Source organism: Notothenia coriiceps, unplaced genomic scaffold (genome assembly GCF_000735185.1).
Source record: "Notothenia coriiceps isolate Sejong01 unplaced genomic scaffold, NC01 NC01_scaffold00024668, whole genome shotgun sequence".
Classification (NCBI taxonomy): domain Eukaryota; kingdom Metazoa; phylum Chordata; class Actinopteri; order Perciformes; family Nototheniidae; genus Notothenia; species Notothenia coriiceps.
In genome coordinates this window covers 2608116-2625435 of record NW_011357369.1, presented here as the reverse complement: position 1 = coordinate 2625435, position 17320 = coordinate 2608116, and the positions used below count along the sequence as shown (strand labels likewise).

Below are 17320 nucleotides of genomic sequence, written 5' to 3'. Positions count from 1 at the left end.
GGTGCGGTGCCCCCACAAATAGAATCAAATTCTGTGGGAAACACTGAGCAGTCACATTTCATTAGATCAGTGCTTCTCAAAGTGTGGTCTGCTGGTCCGTGAGCGCCCCCTAGTGGTCCGTGAGTATATTGGTAAAATTCCACGTTTGAAATAAATTTATTCATTTAAGTTTTCCGCACTTACGCGGGAATATCTCCGCAATGGAGCGAAGTTAAGAAAAACGATGTGTTTTTTGATATTTGTGGAGTTAGGTGGTCCGCGAGTGTTACTTTATTGGTTAAGTGGTCCTTGGTATGAAAAAGTTTGAGAAACACTGCATTAGATGGAACAGGACAGGACATGAGTGCACACATATCTGCTTCTTTATTTCATTTTCTATACCTCTGGGTCGCCGATGGCCGAGTCAAAGCCTGCACACACCAGGACCAATTCGGGATTAAACTGTGATAAAGAATGCAGAATGATTAATATATTAACAGTAATTTAATATCACACATCAGTATCTGTTAGCTAAATGGGATTTTTTTCAAATTGGCTTACCTCGTATGCGACTGGCAGGAGCATGTGACAGAAGACTGAGAGATAGTCACTGTTCTTCATTCCCACCTGAGACACCACAATGGGAGACCATTATAAAAACATTCAAACACACAAACGTAAAAGCTCATTTGAAATCAGTAATAAAAGGGTTTACATACGCTATTCAATAACTGGATTAAATGTTTTGAAATCAAGCGCATATTTTCAGCTTTTAAAAAATCAGTAACGCTGCTTATTTGTTTTATTGTATTACCATTGTTTTTTACCGGGGGGTCAGACAAAAAAAGCAATTTAAAAGACCATGTTGCGGACTATTAACGTATGATAAGAGTTTATTCTAATTTTTAAAAAATACATTCAATAATTATTTGACTAACCAATTTAGATGATGGATAATTAACTTAAGTTGAAACCCTTAATTGCCATACTTTTCTTGAATTGTATACAGAAATTAATTGTTATTATTGTTTCACTTCTCCTTCAACTTATTCTCTCAGTAAATACAAAAGATAAAACAATTAATGTGGCCTAGCAAATTAAAAACTGTGACTTTTAAGCATGTCTGTGGTTACTTACTTTGTTCCACGGCACATTTATATTGAATCCCTCTCCTTTCTCTTTGCCAACATTGTCGTAGTCGGATTCTCTGAGTTGAGGCCAGAATTTCTGATGCTCGTAGCGGTGCCATGAGAAGTAGAGCACGCTGCGAATAACAATGTAGTATGCATAATTTATATATGCTAGAAGAAAACATCCATATAGCAATTCAGGTCCTTCAGTCAAGAGGAATGACTCACCTTGGATCATCTTCAAAAGAGTACTGCACCCCTTGGCCGTGATGCACATCCCAGTCAACTATCAGCACCCTGGAAATATATTTTAAAAAGTAAATACGTATATTTTGGCCCAATTTATAAAGAAGATCTTGAATGGATTAACCAAGAAATACCTTTTAACCCCATATTTCTGCTTGGCATAGTGAGCTGCTATGGCCACATTATTGAACACACAGAATCCATTGGCAGCACTGCGCATACTGTGGTGTCCGGGTGGTCTGTGAAATGAAAGGAAGGGGGTTTACGTGTCAGGGTGTATTTGCAGGAATTGATCAATCATTTAGCCAATACAGAAAACGAAAGCCTGATGACATACAAACGCTTAGTATTTAGTTTATTATGATATTAAAAGTAGAAAAGGAAGTCAATTTATGAATCTGAGAAGCTAAAAAAAGAATAGCTGGTATTTGGTAAAGGCTGCCTTAATGATATTCAATCTAAGAATCCCATTACTATCTTTAAAAGTGTATTAATGTCAACATTCTCAAATAGATCAGATAGCCCTGATTTACTAAGATTTACTTATTAGCTGATTATTCCACAATATTCTCATTTACCATTTTTGAATTAAGAAAATATTGTAATGAATACTTCAACTGATTGTTGTTCACGTTTCATCCCAGCTGTTCATATTAGAATCGATTTACTTAGTGAGACTGTGCAGAAAGTGTTTAGTTTGACATGAAACATTAGTAAAAACACTGTCTAAATCATCAGAGATATGATCAAATAATGACATTCCTATCAACCTATCAATACATGGACTAAACCTTTCAGCATTCAATCTGAACAAAACCATCAACCGTACAAGAGATAGACTCATACACATGAATTGTAGCATCAGCGTTAATATCAGCTTGTTCTCTCACCTGACCAGAGCCATGCCGTTCCTCACCTTCCCCGTCATCACACTGTCCACCAGCTGCAAAGAGGCGCCTGCAGCCAGCTTGGCACAGTGATAGATGTTCTAGGACAGAAAAAAGGAGTATTAATAGATATTAAAAAAAAAAAATAATAGCTACCCCTCAGTAAGAAAAAGTATGTTTCCGACTTACTGGATGGAAGTAGACGTCTCCATACTGCAGGGTGAACTCCTGCAGGTCCTCCAGAGTCATAAAGGGGGTCTTCTTCACCGCCTCCAAGTACTCCTCACTTTTAAAGTAGCAAAGCACATGTAGCTGAGTGGCTTTGGGATATTATGTCAGTCTCACACAGAGGAAGAGTGATGACTGACCTGTGAACCAGCAGGATGTCTTCATCCGTTGCCTCGCGGACAGGTACAGAGACGCATCGATCAGCAAGGCCCGAGTTTTTCAAAGCTTCATAACTCACTATCAGACGCTCAGGTACCTCGATCTTACATGTAGGGCTGGAGAGAAAAGAAAATCGAAATTATATTCCATGTACTTTGATATTAAGATTTCTATTTTTGTGTTGTTTTGATCTGTAACTCAACATCATTTGTACATGTATTTTTGTCAGTAGTGGTTAAAACATTTATCTTTAACACCTATTGTGCACAGGCATCCTAAAATACCAAGAACAATGGGTTGAAATTAAGCTCAAAACAATTGAATACTACCCTGACTAAAAAAAATACAAAATGTAGTACAGTATTTAAAAAAAACAAAAACAAGATGAATTGGGGCCGGAAATGCATATAAATATGTGTATAATAAATGTGCAAAAATTACCATATTGCAGACACAAAGAGGACAATACCTCCTTAAATATGTGGAATTACAATGTTAAGCTGCTCAACAGATCAAGCTAGTTTGAATAATAAAATGCTAATTGTCCATAAACTTGCACTAGGACATAGCAATAGGAGACAGCGGGCAAAGAGCACTGGGTGCAATGTAACAAATAAACCGCATGAGAAAGATATTTTAGAACTTTTTTTGGAATAAATAAATACTGATGAAATGAGGGTGCTCCTCAAAAATGGCCCCGGCTAGCTACAACAAACCGCAACTCTAGTTCCTACCATTACTTGAAGGCACGAACGAATCACTTATCTGAAGTAACTATTAACCATTTCCTGCACTCTGTTTAACACACATTCACTAACCAGTGACACCCTTTGGACTCAGAAAGATAACGTTACAGTCACACACGTTAATAAACCAATAGCTAGCTAACGTTAGCCGAGGCAAGCTACAGTAACTTTAACGAACAAACCACTTTATATATAAGCATAGAGACATTGTGTCTGTCATGTCGATTACTTACTCAACCCAGAGCAGTTTGTATTTGGTCATCTCCTCATCGTAAATCAATGCTGTTCCCATCTTCAGTACTTCTCGGACGAGCTGCAGCACATATGACAACAGTGCAACTTTCTGTAAGTTAGAAACTGTTCCTAATGTAAGCGGTGCACGAAGTAACTGGACAGAGAATCAATGAGTTAAGCTGCTGTTATCAGACTTTCACCGTAATGTGAATAGTTTACCATAGACTGTAGTTTATTGATAGCTAGAGGCGCCCTTTCTTTCTGCATGAAAACAATGTGGACATCTGAGTCTGATGGAGGTTGTCAAACTGTTTGATGGAGCACTACCGCCACCCTCTGGACGGGGTCTGGTACTTGAAATATTACTTATTTTAAATGGCAAAATGCAAGTTATCTAACGTAATACTGTTATTATTACTATGTGCAATAGAGTGCCTTTTCACGTGCAATCCACATCTGTACATATTGTCCTCAATCATGTTAAGTGTAGTTATGTTAGCTGTATTCGTTGTAACCTTCTAAGGGTCGTTGCATTTATTTTAGTCTTATTTGTTTGTTTTATTCTATGTTACACCTACAGGACCAGCACAACATAAATTAGGTTGTGCCTTAATAATGACGATAAAGTTCTTGAATCTTGAATATGACCAGTAGGGAATAGCAGCCTAGTACACTTTGCGGTTGATAGCTGGTAGTTCAACTATATTCATATTTGCATAGTGATTGAAGTAGTTAACTTAAATTACTATTTTGTCATTTCCTGGCAGGTCAATTAGCCTACTAAAACTACGAACCAGTTTGAGACATTAAAGCATTTGATTGAGGTCTGACTTCAATCTGTGGACCTTTGCTGCATGTTGTTCTCTTATTCTCCCCCTTTCCATTATATCCGTTGTCTTTGTACAAACATAGTTAAACAAAATTACCCTTAAAGAATCAATACATATGTATGTGTTTACTTTTCTAGCAGCTGAACTTATTTGGCTTGCTATTTGAACCACATGTTTAACATATACATTTATTTTCTCACAATTAAAAAGACAAATACGTGTTTACATTTATTAATATTTTAATAGAAAAAACAACAGTGCAACACAAGTCAATAAACAACTCACAGTATAAATGAAAATATAAAAACAGATCACATGTCATGATAACATTTGACCATAAACTATCTTTTAGGAAGGGTTGGCATCTTTCCTGTGGGAAATATGTAGATCGGAATTTCATTTATGAACTCATTAATTTTAATTTAATCAGGATGTTTATTTAGAAAATATTGACCTTTGACTCAATGTCTTCCAGGGTCTGAGTTGCTTGGAAACTCAAGTCATTTGTCGATATATACTGAGAAACTGCAGAAAACCATATCACACCCAACCCTTCCTTATTGTCAACAAACACATTGACTTGATGTCCTGGTTCCTTGATGTTTAATTAGATATGATTCTTTCATTTCAAGCAGTTATCTCAGCAATCATCCCGCTCAGCCTCTCCTCTTCTCCCTCCTCTGTCCTATCTGCTGTTTCCTCGTGTATTCTTGTGGGACAAGCTGAACTCCTTTCCTCTTTATCTTCCTCTCCTTCATCCTTCTTCCCCTCCCTTCCCTCTCCTCCCCTCCTGCTTGACCTGCACAACAAGAGAAGGGCTCCCCTGCACCTCTTCCTGAACGAGGGGTCGCAGGCAGCGTACAGTAGAGGGTTAAGGCAGGAGTTGAGATAAGCTAAACATGTGACGTAGGGCTGAGCAGCCAGTAAAATCTGATCCAAAGAGCAGGAGTACGGGACATAACCAAACTCCAGCAGCATGGAGACAGTCTTATTAACATGCAGGGGCAGCCAGCACAGGAAGAAAGCCATTACTAGAGTGACGATGACCCTGAGGAGTCTTCGCTGGCGCCTGCGGTCAGGGCGAGGGCCCCGTCCAAAATGTCTGCTGAGGAGCTGGGCCAATGAGCAGTAGCAGACCAGCAAGATGACAAGAGGAAGCAGGAAGCCAATTAGAGTTGATTTAAGACTCAAAGCAGCCGCCCACCACACCTCTGCCCTCTCTCGATCCGCCTCTACCAGATCTGCTCCAATCAGCATGGAGTAATCCATCTGGCAGATGAGGATGACTGATCCAGAGTCAGTGGTAGGATGAATTTCTTCATAATCATAATAAGACTCAGGGTCCAGCTCCCTGACAGAGCGCAGCAGCAAACCAGGAAGTGCCAGCACCCCTGCCAGCACCCACACCCCTCCAAGTACCCACAATGCCCTGCTGGGGCAGCTCTGTGGGGCGTGGTGGCTGGAGTGGCGTCTCCCAGTCAGAACCCAGTACCGCTCCACACTGAGCATGCTCAGACTGAACACGCTGGCGTACATGTTGAGCGCCGTGAGGAAGCTGCTGATCTGGCAGAGGGGCTGCCCAAAAGGCCAGTGGTAGCCCATGGCCGTGTACACCGCCCACAGAGGGAGAGTGACGAGGAAGCAGAGGTCAGCCAACGCCAGGCTGGCTATCAGGGAGTCTGTGAGTGAGCGGGGGGGACGGGGGATGTAGGGAGGATGAGAGGAGGAGTGAGAGGAGGGTCTTTCTTCTGGTGAAGATCCATCTGCTTTCTTCTGAGGAGATCCACCAGTGCTGCTAATGCTCTGCTGTCTGATTCTGATCAGGCCAGTGAAACAGGTCTTTCCGGTTCCCCTTCCATCGGGTCGGTCCAGGTAGGCCCACAACACCAGGCCGTTGCCGAGGCAACCAACCAAAAAGGCCAGCAGGTAGACGGACGGGATGATGGAGAAGGAGGGAGACCAGTCGCTGTAGTCGCAGTGGAAGAGGGCAGGGGGAGAAGGAGAGGGGGAGGTGAGGAAGTCTGACATCTGTGCGTCCGTCTGCTAAGTTTCTAAATATAATGAATCGCCATTATCATCTCTGGCGACCCAATACTGAAGAAAAAGTCCAAATGCCCGCACTGGTACTATTGTTCCAGGGCCGAAATTCCAGTAGCAGATGAGTCCCTTGTTCAGTCTCACAGAAGGTTGAATTGGATGATCTAAAAGTACGAAAAAAGCAATGAGATTCTCAAACTTTTGCAACAGGCAAAAACACTGTACGTGCACACCTCATAACAACAAGTCAAAGTTCAAATCTTACTTTAGGGATTTTGTCCGGGGCAATTTGGACTAATCTGCCAGAGAATGTTGCAAACAGACTTTTTTTAACATGCAAACAACAAAAAGTCTTCAGTGCACGTGAACTGCGTGTTCCTGTCCATGCTCATACTGTTTATGTTCTCTTGCGCAAAGATGTCAGATGACTTAAGGCGACTTTAAAGCAACATTTTTGTGTTTTTATGCAACACCATTTGAAAGAAAAGTGTAACTCCTACAGGACAACCAGAATCACGGAAGAAGGTTCTGGATCAAAACACACAAATAGACAGATTCTCACACTGCACTAATGCAGGAACATTACATACAGTGAAGTAAGGGACCTTTGCCAGGCATTGATAAACTATTGGTAAAAATAGCAGCATGTGAATTTTATGTCTGTTCTGCATTTCCTTTTGCAATATTTGGACGACTAGCTTTTATAAAACATCCTGGCTGTCTTAGACTAAATGAAGAACTGCTCTTGAGAGGAATGATGACACCTACCTCAGGCCAATTCATAAGATTGGATGACAAAATCCTTTTTCGAGATACTGTGATGATTGGGTGATGATCATTGTGGATTCAGCCGCTGTCCTCTCCTCCTGTCTTCTCTTCTTTAACTTTCTCTCTGCCACTTTTCCTCCTCATCCTCTCTACATCTATACTGAGCCGGCTGAGGAAGGTGTGTCTTCCTCTGAGTCTGAATAGATAGCATAGTCCTCCATACACACACATGCACACCCCCCCTTTGTTTCTTAAACCAGACCACCCCAGCAGAGACTTACGAGACCTGCAAACAACCCCCCCCCCAACTACCCAAACACACACACCTCCCGCGAGACACAATAACATCACCCATCCTTCCCCCCTGCAAACACACACAACCTGAGACTCACAAATAGAAACACAAACAGATTTCCCACAATCCTCTAAGCTGCTCATATTCTCAACGCACATACAGAACACAGATGTGTGCAAACACTAACACATTCTTTTGTTGTGTTTCCCATGTTCAAACACACACAGTGTATACAGTGGTTAAATGTAACAACCCACAAGACAGCTCTCACTTTCCCTCACAAAGAACGGGAAAGTGGATGCATGATACAGCTTTCATGCATATATTTAAAGGGCCTTTAAATCATTACTCTGGACAAACCTGGTTTAAAAAACACAGCTGTGTCATCTTCTGCCAAAAGGTTCAAAGTAAACATTTTATTAAAGTACTGTCTGTAGTGTGAAGTACAATGTTGAGTAGTACACTTTACTTGAGCATACTACTTCTACTCCACTACATTGTAAAGGGACATATTCTACTTGTTTACTTCACTGCACTTATTTGACACACATAAGTTAAGAGCTACTTTGATTAGACCTCCTAAATAAAAAGTGTATTTGTGTTATAAGTTGGCAAAGACACAACATTTGCGTCATAGTTACAGCCATTGCAGGCAACATGCTATGAGAGAATAAAAGGTTATTTGTTAGACTTGTACATTGTCTCCTTATCCCTCATACGTGATACAGCAATTTGCAAATACAGGAGAGATAGTAGTATGGCTAGCAGGGCTGTCAGTCAAGTTGTATCATCTTATCAGAGTAATGTTTTGATATGTGGACCAAAAGTGGAATATAAATGAACTTAATAGATAACTGGACAGTAATATTTTCAACTTTATTGAGAAAAGAGAAGATATTCATACTGACCAGTAACTGTCTTCCTAATCAACAGCAGAATATTTTTTTTGTTATACTCAAATTATAAGCATAAGTAAGTAAGGTGATTTGATAGAGCTTTTGTTGTTTTACAGCATTTTAAAGTACTGTTTCCCTGTTATCTAATCTTAGTTATTTGATGGATGGACAGAGGGATGGATGGATGGACACTACAGGTCAGTACGGGGTTACAGTGTAAACAGTGAAAGTGAAGATGTCCCGATAGTAAACAGGAAGTGTTTGTTACCACAGGGGCAGAGGTCACACTCTGCCCCATCAACTGTTGTTATGGAAACAGATGTTTCTAAAAACATTCCATTCTTTTCTCTCTTTCTCTCTCTCTCTCACACACACAAACACACACACACACACACACACACACACACACACACACACACACACACACACACACACACACACACACACACACACACACAATGAAAGAAAGGCAGAGTAAATACAACTGTTTCATTGAGAATCCAACTGTTGGGGAGGATGCGCTGCGGGGTAACAAACAGCTGTACGGCAGAGAAGACATTAAAATACAGTATACAGATCAAGGGTTGGTATTGATAGCAGATATACAGATACGAGCACCTCATGCTTGACACTGTTTGCATAAAACATTATCTATTTTGGTTAATTATCAGATATTGTAGCAAATATTTATACTCAGTAGATTGAAGCATAATTTTAACAGTATCTTAAAAGAGTATGCATTACAATTGTTAATAGTTTATGGTTCATGGGGCTTGAAAATAAACACCTAGATATAGCTTAGTGCTAAAATATACAGCGGCTTTGCTTAATTGCATGAGTATCAATTACCAGAAGGTTAAAAACAAGTCTTTAGGCCGGTAAAGAACTTTGACTGGAAACCTGTAACGTCTGAGCTGATCTGACATTATTTTGTGCAATGAGGCTTGAATGAAAGGTTTCAAATATTAAACATACTAAATGACTGTTTCGGGCATCATTTTGTCATTTTTACAGCTGACTCATTGAAGGAAATCAAAGGTGTTATTTAATAATGGCTTACAGGAACCTTTTGTGTAAATGGAGCAGAGTCACCATTAATGTTATTAGTCAAATGTGTGCTGTGAAATAAAGGCTTATTGTGTGGGTGCTTAGACTCTTCTTGATTGATAGTTTCCTTTATGTCATGTTCAGTTTTATTTCGGTACAGTGATGACTAAAAAGACCTAAAAGATGCCGCTTTAGCCAGAATGACTCAGAAAGGAGCTGTGTTTGAACAGCTTTTAGGATCTTCTCTGAACTGTGCCATCCACCAATGGATTTTCAAACATGGTAATAGTTTGCCTACTGGTAATGTGAACAAGATAAGAATTTGCATAATATGCCTGGGACAGTATGAAGCACAGAGGAGGCAAAGTCCACATAGCAGGACGACCTTTCAAAGGGATTAAAAGCACCGTGGATTGGAAACGGAACCATTTCGTAATGATTGTCTCCAGAGCATATCAATCGATCCTCTTTGTTCTTGTAATTGTGATGGCAGGAGCAGAAGTACAGGAAAACCTCTCTCCCAACTGTAAACAGTTCCTGTACATGGGCACGCTGCCTCGAGGGCTTCAGCAGCTGTCTTTTAAAAAGATTTGCCAGTTCTACGAGGGCAAACCACGATTCGTCACCCTGTTCGACACCTTCAGCCACATCCCCATTTATTCTGCGTACACCTTCAAGCGCTCGGACGGCTCCAAGAAGGTGGATGTGCCTTGGATGTATGAACCACAGGTAGGGGTTGAGTGTTGGATTTGCTGTCTTAACCTGCTTTGAAAAAAGCATACAGTCCTACGTTTATGCTAAATACTTTAAATCTACTTACTTAAACACACATTTGAGTTTTTATTTAGTTCAATATTTATCTCCACAGCTCTCCACAGTGTCTGATTCACGTGAGATGCAGCCCTTCCCTTCAGAAAACCTTCACAAGAGCTTTGAGGATGCTCAGGCCGTGCTTGAAGACTACTCCAACAGTGTCATGTTTGAACGTGGTCAGCTGAATCCGGACGAGCACCAGGGCGACATCCATGACAAAGCCTCCACCTACACGCTGACAAACGTGGTCCCTCAGGTCAGAGAGTTCAACATTGGCCCCTGGAAAGATCACCTGCACATGATTCGCAGGCGGCTCAACAACTACTGTCGTGGCACCGCATATATAGTCACCGGGGTCACGACCTCTGGGCACAGCATCCGCAGACACAACATCAACCGCCTGGGCATCCCCACCTACCTGTGGTCGGCATACTGCTGCATCGATTTTGACCACAATGCACCATTCTCCGAGCGCTCAAAGTTTCCTGTGTTTGCAGCTCACGGGCTCAACGACAGGGAGGATAACAAGGTCCAGGAGATGACGGTGCAGCAGCTGGAGGACTTCCTGAAGAAGGTTACCTATGTCGACAGCTCCTTCCAGATCTTCTATGCCAACTGCGTGGCTCTCAATAGTGCCATGCCGTGAGAGAAGAAGATTGGTCCTTTTATATTTATGCAATTGTCTTTAAGATTCCAAATTCAGCCGTCAAATAGGAGTAAATATTGAATTACTTTATGCAGTTTTCTGGGGTAATTTAAACTTGATGCTCCCTTGTCTCAATTTCTTCACCAATATATAATCTAGTATATCTTTATTTGCTCTTTGGCAGCTTGTTTGCAGATTGAAATGTAAATCCCACCACCACTATTACACTGATCTTTTCTTATTTAACGTGGTCAAAGTGTAAAGAATATAACCCCAAAGGTCCTCTTAAAAACTTTTCCGAGCACCATTTGCTGAGAAGGATGTGTTTTGAAAGCTCTGAAAAGATACTAAGTGAAACTTTGAGCTTAGATTTGTATTCATATAATTGTCCCCAAAGGTTAAAATTGGTCTTACATTAAAACATTGGTCGGAGTAAAACATTTGAAATGATGTTGTACTTGATGGTGCGTCAACTAGCTTGTGTTGCGAGTTCACTCACCATGAAAACCCTAAATGGTTGTACTCTTCCTTCACTCTATCCTTATCTGATGTTAATTTACTGACTGGGAACTACTCCAGCCTCTGTAGGCCTTTTGTTCATCACCGACAGATTAGACCAGCAGTTTTACATCCAGCCTCTTAACTGCAGCTATACACCTTTATAGTAACCAACACAGAGAAACTCATGACCAACTGGTGTACAATCCACATTCTGACTTATCAGTCTGTTATCCTCAACAAGACTATTCCCATCAAATAGTTTTACTTATCATTGAATAATAGGAATTAGTGTATCAGAATAGCAAACAGTAAAAAATGAAATGGGCTCAGCTTATTTTGTTATTTTTGAGGTACCTCCTTTTCTTTACATTTGGATTTCAAACTGTGCCATGAAATGTGAAAGCTATATTGAGTATAAATAAAATAAGATGATAATCCCTGAGCTTTTTTGTGTTTATTACTTTTGGTCCAGATCTGGTCAAATCTCTTTTGCTACAGCCTGCCATAGATGCTAAAAACCAAAACACAACAATAAAATGATCCAAATCTCGAAGGGCAGACACAGCCCGAGGGTTAAGATTATGGTTGTAACTGTATTTTGTTGGAGAGGGTAGCTGTATGTTGCCAGCTGGCAGGTCACTGAGCCAGATGGTCGGCTCCACTGTTTGACCAGCTGCAGACTGACAAAGAGTCCAACAAATATATTGCAAACCCTTAATTGGAAATGCACTAAGACTTATTGCCAGCAGAGGGAGACAGTGTTCATGTAATATGTGTGTAGCTAAACACCTTATAGAGTGCCACAGTGACGCGTCCTAAAACCCGGAAGTAACCCGGTTCCCTCGACAAAAAAAGCAATGCAATTTCTCCATAGGATTTTGTAAAATAGCTCGAAATAAGGTCTGTGGTTGACACACATTTAAGAGATGGATCACGTTTTGTTCAGTCGGATAATCTCCAGATGTCTACCCTACTTTTATCATTTTCAAATCATAAATCTACAGATCATAAATCTATCAATTAGATTTATGATTCAAAAATGATAAAAGTACTCTATTGTGAGAGTGCTGTTCTAACATCCACCAACAACAAGCATATTATCCTGACTATTAAAAAAAAGGTGGAAAAATACTTCAGTGTTTTGAAGATTATGTAAAAGTAATGATTACGCAAAGACATCAGCGTTTTGACAACACTTAATTCAAAGACAGACTTCATTTTATAAACTCAACATTTTTAATGTCTCTTCAAGAGTTTCTACATTTCACACATTCAGCTCAAAGTTAAAAAAACAAAAACTCATATTTCTGTACAAAGCTGAGCAGTTTGTGCAACAGCATCCTGTAAGCACAACGTCTACCTACAGTAAACCATTTTCAAAATATGCTGAATCATTGCAGGACAGAAACACTTTTTAAAAAAATGTAATAATGGTAAATTGTTGCTCTTTGTACTTCAAAGAAATAACAGTTTGGCTTCACATAGAGCCAAATCTCTCTCTCTCTCTCACTCTCTCTCTCTCCATTCACTTAAAACGCTCACAAGAGTAAGAAGCCACAGTTGTCGGTGCTTTGCAGCAGCAGTCCGGTTTGAGTGTTTTGGCCTCAGTTGAACCAGGTGGTGTTGAGCTGCGTCTGTTTCTTGATGCTAGTGTCCACCTTGAGGACTTCTCTGATGGCCATGGTAGCGTAGGTTGATGGAGGTAGGGAGAACTCCATCCTCAGAGCCCGATGCTTCCCCTCTGTCGGAGGAATGAGAGAAACACCGTGTCAGAGAAAGAGGACGGTCAAAAAGACCCTATAAAGCCAACAAATATCAACATTCATGCATCCCAGCTCTATGCTGCCAATGTATTGCAGATTGTTTAACGTGCCAAGTTCGACAGAGGTGATATAATGCATCTAGAATAACTAGAATTAACGCCATGGGTCTGAACTCCTCCAACAGAAAGTCAAATTGCATTTTGCATAAGTGACCTGGTCCATCGAAATCAGTCGCATTGACCCGAAGACACATTTTGAGTTGTATACACTGTTTGAAAGAGGAGATTCATAGCTTTCTAATGATATCATGATTGTTTTTGTACTCCAAATATTAAGCAAAATATGTCACATTATATAATGACTGTCACCGAGTCATCATTTTGAGAAAAAGGCCTTCAAAGTTTTCTCTTCTCTNAAAAAAAAAATATATATATATATATATTTATTTATTTATTTATTTTTTTGGTAGTTTAATGGATAGTGAGGTGGGTTGATGATCGGCAGGTTGCGAGTTCAAATCCTGCCTGGAACACCACTACTAGTGTGCCCTTAGCACTTAGCCCTCGGTTACTCCAGGGAGAATGTCCCTGTAATTGGTCATTGTAAGTCACTTTGGAATAAGGCGTCTGCGAAATGCCTAAATTGGAAATTGGAAATTATATTTTGGGGAGAATAAACCCCACAGATCCTCAACTCCGGTGTGTTTCACTCATTAGCAACGCAACACAGAGCAACAAGAACCTTATGGGGGGGGGGGGGTTGCGGTGCGGTGCCCCCACAAATAGAATCAAATTCTGTGGGAAACACAAAGCATAATAGCTAATGTTAGCTCCATGAGTTGGTTGTTGGTCTCTTGGAAGACATTTAAAGCCTAATTAATTGTAAATATTAGCTAGTCTTAGTGTTGAATATACCCACGATGAGGTCAAATGAAGAATGGCCTCGGACTTTTTACATCACAAGAGAAAAGCTTTCCAGGATAGCGACTAATCTGTTTGGTAATGCTATCTTGGATGGCATAGAAATTCCCCGAAGTGTGTGTGAGTGTGTGTGAGTGTGTGTGTCTGTTGGTACTGAGATAAGGCGAGATCTGGTGTGTGTCAATGCCACCTCGGTCCCTATTTAGAAACAGCGGGTAAAAAAGAGTCAGACATACTGTAGGGTGGAGCTGGGATGTGTAACGTGGAAAAAGCCGGACAAGATAGGAAAAGAGTAGAAGAAGTTTTCTTTATTGATTGGTGTATTTGTGGGGTGATGGGTTTGGCAGTTTATTGTGTGGTTGGCTGAGTGGATGGTTGATTGGTGTGTTGAATAGTTGTGTATTTATTCGGTTGATTGTCAAACTGGTCTCTGGGTTGATTGACTCGTTGGAAAACTGTCACTTGACTGGTTGAATGGTAAAGTCTCTTTAACTGATTTAATAGTTAATTGGTTTGCTGTAGAACAAAAAGGGTCTTAATAGTAGGTGAAGTTGGGAGGCAGATAGTTACTCTTTTTATTGCCATCGACGTAGAACAGATGAGAGAGGTATAGATAACTTGTTCAGGTGCCTTATGATATTAGCTGTAACAGTAAGTGTTCAGTGTAGCTTAAACTACCCTCCTCCTCCTTCTTCTTCTTCTACGCCCCCACCCCCTTCTGTTGCCACTCTGTGCAGCCAAACTAAAGTCTTCTACAATACCCTAATGAGAAAAAGCTGGTAGGAAAATCCTGGACCGAGTCCTACATAAACTTACAGCCATCTCACGGAACAGCCCAAAGAGAGGGGGGCCGAGGAGGAAGAACAAAATGTTGGAAGAGAGAAAAATAAAAAATGTTTAGAAAGGTCATCCATTCCTTTAGATACACTGTGGATGTGTTATGACTGTGGGGTGTTCATATGTCCCTTTTTATGGTTAAATACATCGTTTCCAGCAGATCTGGGTACTTATTTCTTACACAAATAGTGTGTCGTGTAAGCAGGCGATTATCCTTTTCAAAATCTACAAGATTGATCTTTTAGAAATTCAGATATGTTTTGTTTTAGGGTAGTATTAGCAATAGTGTTATTTTAGTGATTTGAGCTGTAAATTGTAACCTTCCAACTTTATATTATGAGGAAGAGAACATCAAATATTGAAACTCTTGTGTAAAGCAAACCAAGTACCTTATCACTAAATCAGTTTAAAGCCTAACCGTTTCACCAGTGAAGAGAACGTTTTCTAACCAGTGAGCCAATTAACCAATGAATTTCCCAACTATTCAACACACCGATCGACCATTCATTCAACCAATCATACCAGCAAAGGATTACCAAATACCCAACCCGTCAACCCACATATCTACCAATCAATCAAGAAACAACCTAACTACTACCACCTGACCCTTAAACTAGACAAACAACTATACTACAAAAACAGCTATCAACAACACCAACCAATCAAATACCAAACCAGTCAAACTACCACCTAACCATTCCAGCATCCAACCACCCATTTACATATCCAACCATACAGACTACCATGAAACCAGTCAATAATCAAACCATCAAACAAGTCAAACAAACCATCCAACCACTCAACCTACACATCTACTGTTCAGTCAAACAACAATACTACTAGTTCAGCATGCAACCACCCATCCAATTAACCATTCCATCATCCAACTAGCCATTAAACCATGTAACCATACAGTCAACCAGTCACCTATCCAACCGGTCAACCATCAAACCAGTCAGCCTACCAATCAGCTAACAAGTCCACGATCCGACTGCTGATTCAAAAACCTAAACAAACAACCTTCAAACCAGTCAATAATCAAACCATCTAACGACAGAACCTACCAATCTACTAACCAGTCCAGCATCCAACCAACCATTTATCCAACCACTCAATGATCAAACTATTCAACCATCCAACCAGTCAAAGATGAAACCATCCAACAACTAAACGTACTGATCTACGAACCAGTCCACCATCCAACCAACCCTTTATCACAAGCTTTTATGAATTGTCTTTTCTTTTTTTTTGTGTTTGTCTAACCTTGAACCTTATCCAACCAGTCAATGATCAAACTATGCAACCATTAAATCATCCAACAGTCAAACCAGTCAATAATCAAACCATCTAACCACTAAAGCCAACAATCTACTAACCAATCCACCATCCAACCAGCCATGTATCCATAAGTAATGTTTTTTTTTTGGACGGACACTATAATTACATTTTTTTAGTATGTTCAATCTGAATTTACTTTAAAATAAAAAAAATTCTACATTGACTCTGACTTTTCTACATCCAACTCACAGGTTTACCATTGCTTTGAGAAAAAAAGATTATTAATGTGTTAGAAGTGAAGGTATAGTCAATTGTTCTGGGAATGTCATTTTTGAGTCTGAGGCCTGAAAACAGGCTCGGGGTTAAATCATCTAACCAGCCAATCATCCAACCATCAAACCAGTAAACCTACATATCTTCTAACCAGTCCACCATCAAACCAACCATTTCTCTAAACAGGCAAAGATTAAACCATCCAACCATTAAACAATCTAACCATCCAACCATTAAACCAGTCAATAATCAAACCATCTAACCACTACACCTACCAATCTACTAACCAGTCCACCATCCAACCAACCATTTAAACAAACCAGTCGATGAACAAACTATGCAACCATCCAACCAGGCAACGATAAAACCCTCCAACCATTAAACCATTCAACCAGAAAGCCAACCAGCCTTCTAACCAGCCTTCTGTGCTGTTCCAGGTAATTAAGCGCAGATGACAGATTTTTCTTGTCATACGTCTTAATCATGACAAGCCGTTTTCTGGAGTAGCACTAATTACCTGCTGGGGTTTATGTGTGCTAATTGTTCTCCCTGAACAAATAATTGATGAAAGTCAGTGACAAATGTTCTGTCTGGAGACAAACATCTCCAACGACACACCATAAGAGATGGTGGGAAATGAGAGTGAAGCTGGAGGCAAAGACAAAGACGGAGCTGGTGAAACACACACACACACACACACACACACACACACACACACACACACACACACACACACACACACACACACACACACACACACACACACACACACACACACACACACACACACACTTGTGGCTGGACGCT

At 40.3% G+C, this 17320-nt stretch overlaps 4 protein-coding genes across 4 annotated transcripts in view; 1 reads left to right on the top strand and 3 right to left on the bottom strand.

Annotated features, from left to right (window-relative positions):
* Positions 1–3894, bottom strand: part of hdac10 (histone deacetylase 10) — a 7865-nt gene extending 3971 nt beyond the window's left edge. The window contains exons 1-10 of the mRNA XM_010782936.1: positions 3829–3894; positions 3609–3688; positions 2611–2745; positions 2432–2528; positions 2246–2343; positions 1490–1594; positions 1338–1406; positions 1117–1243; positions 541–606; positions 382–441 (exon numbers count right to left, since the gene is read on the bottom strand). Coding sequence (XP_010781238.1) covers positions 382–441; positions 541–606; positions 1117–1243; positions 1338–1406; positions 1490–1594; positions 2246–2343; positions 2432–2528; positions 2611–2745; positions 3609–3688; positions 3829–3876 — 885 coding nt within the window. The 5' untranslated portion in view covers positions 3877–3894. The remainder of the gene's footprint in view (positions 1–381; positions 442–540; positions 607–1116; positions 1244–1337; positions 1407–1489; positions 1595–2245; positions 2344–2431; positions 2529–2610; positions 2746–3608; positions 3689–3828) is intronic.
* The window catches only part of matk (megakaryocyte-associated tyrosine kinase), a 634871-nt gene that overhangs the window by 247648 nt on the left and 369903 nt on the right, over positions 1–17320 (bottom strand). The window lies entirely within an intron of this gene.
* On the top strand, positions 10022–11824 carry LOC104955579 (endonuclease domain-containing 1 protein-like). Its single transcript, XM_010782938.1, has 2 exons — positions 10022–10211; positions 10351–11824. Exons 1-2 carry the CDS (start codon positions 10026–10028, stop codon positions 10939–10941), a joined length of 777 nt encoding a protein of 258 aa, XP_010781240.1. The 5' UTR covers positions 10022–10025; the 3' UTR covers positions 10942–11824.
* pus7 (pseudouridine synthase 7) overlaps positions 13047–17320 on the bottom strand; it is a 12594-nt gene continuing 8320 nt past the window's right edge. Inside the window, exon 15 of the mRNA XM_010783042.1 lies at positions 13047–13183. Coding sequence (XP_010781344.1) covers positions 13047–13183 — 137 coding nt within the window. The remainder of the gene's footprint in view (positions 13184–17320) is intronic.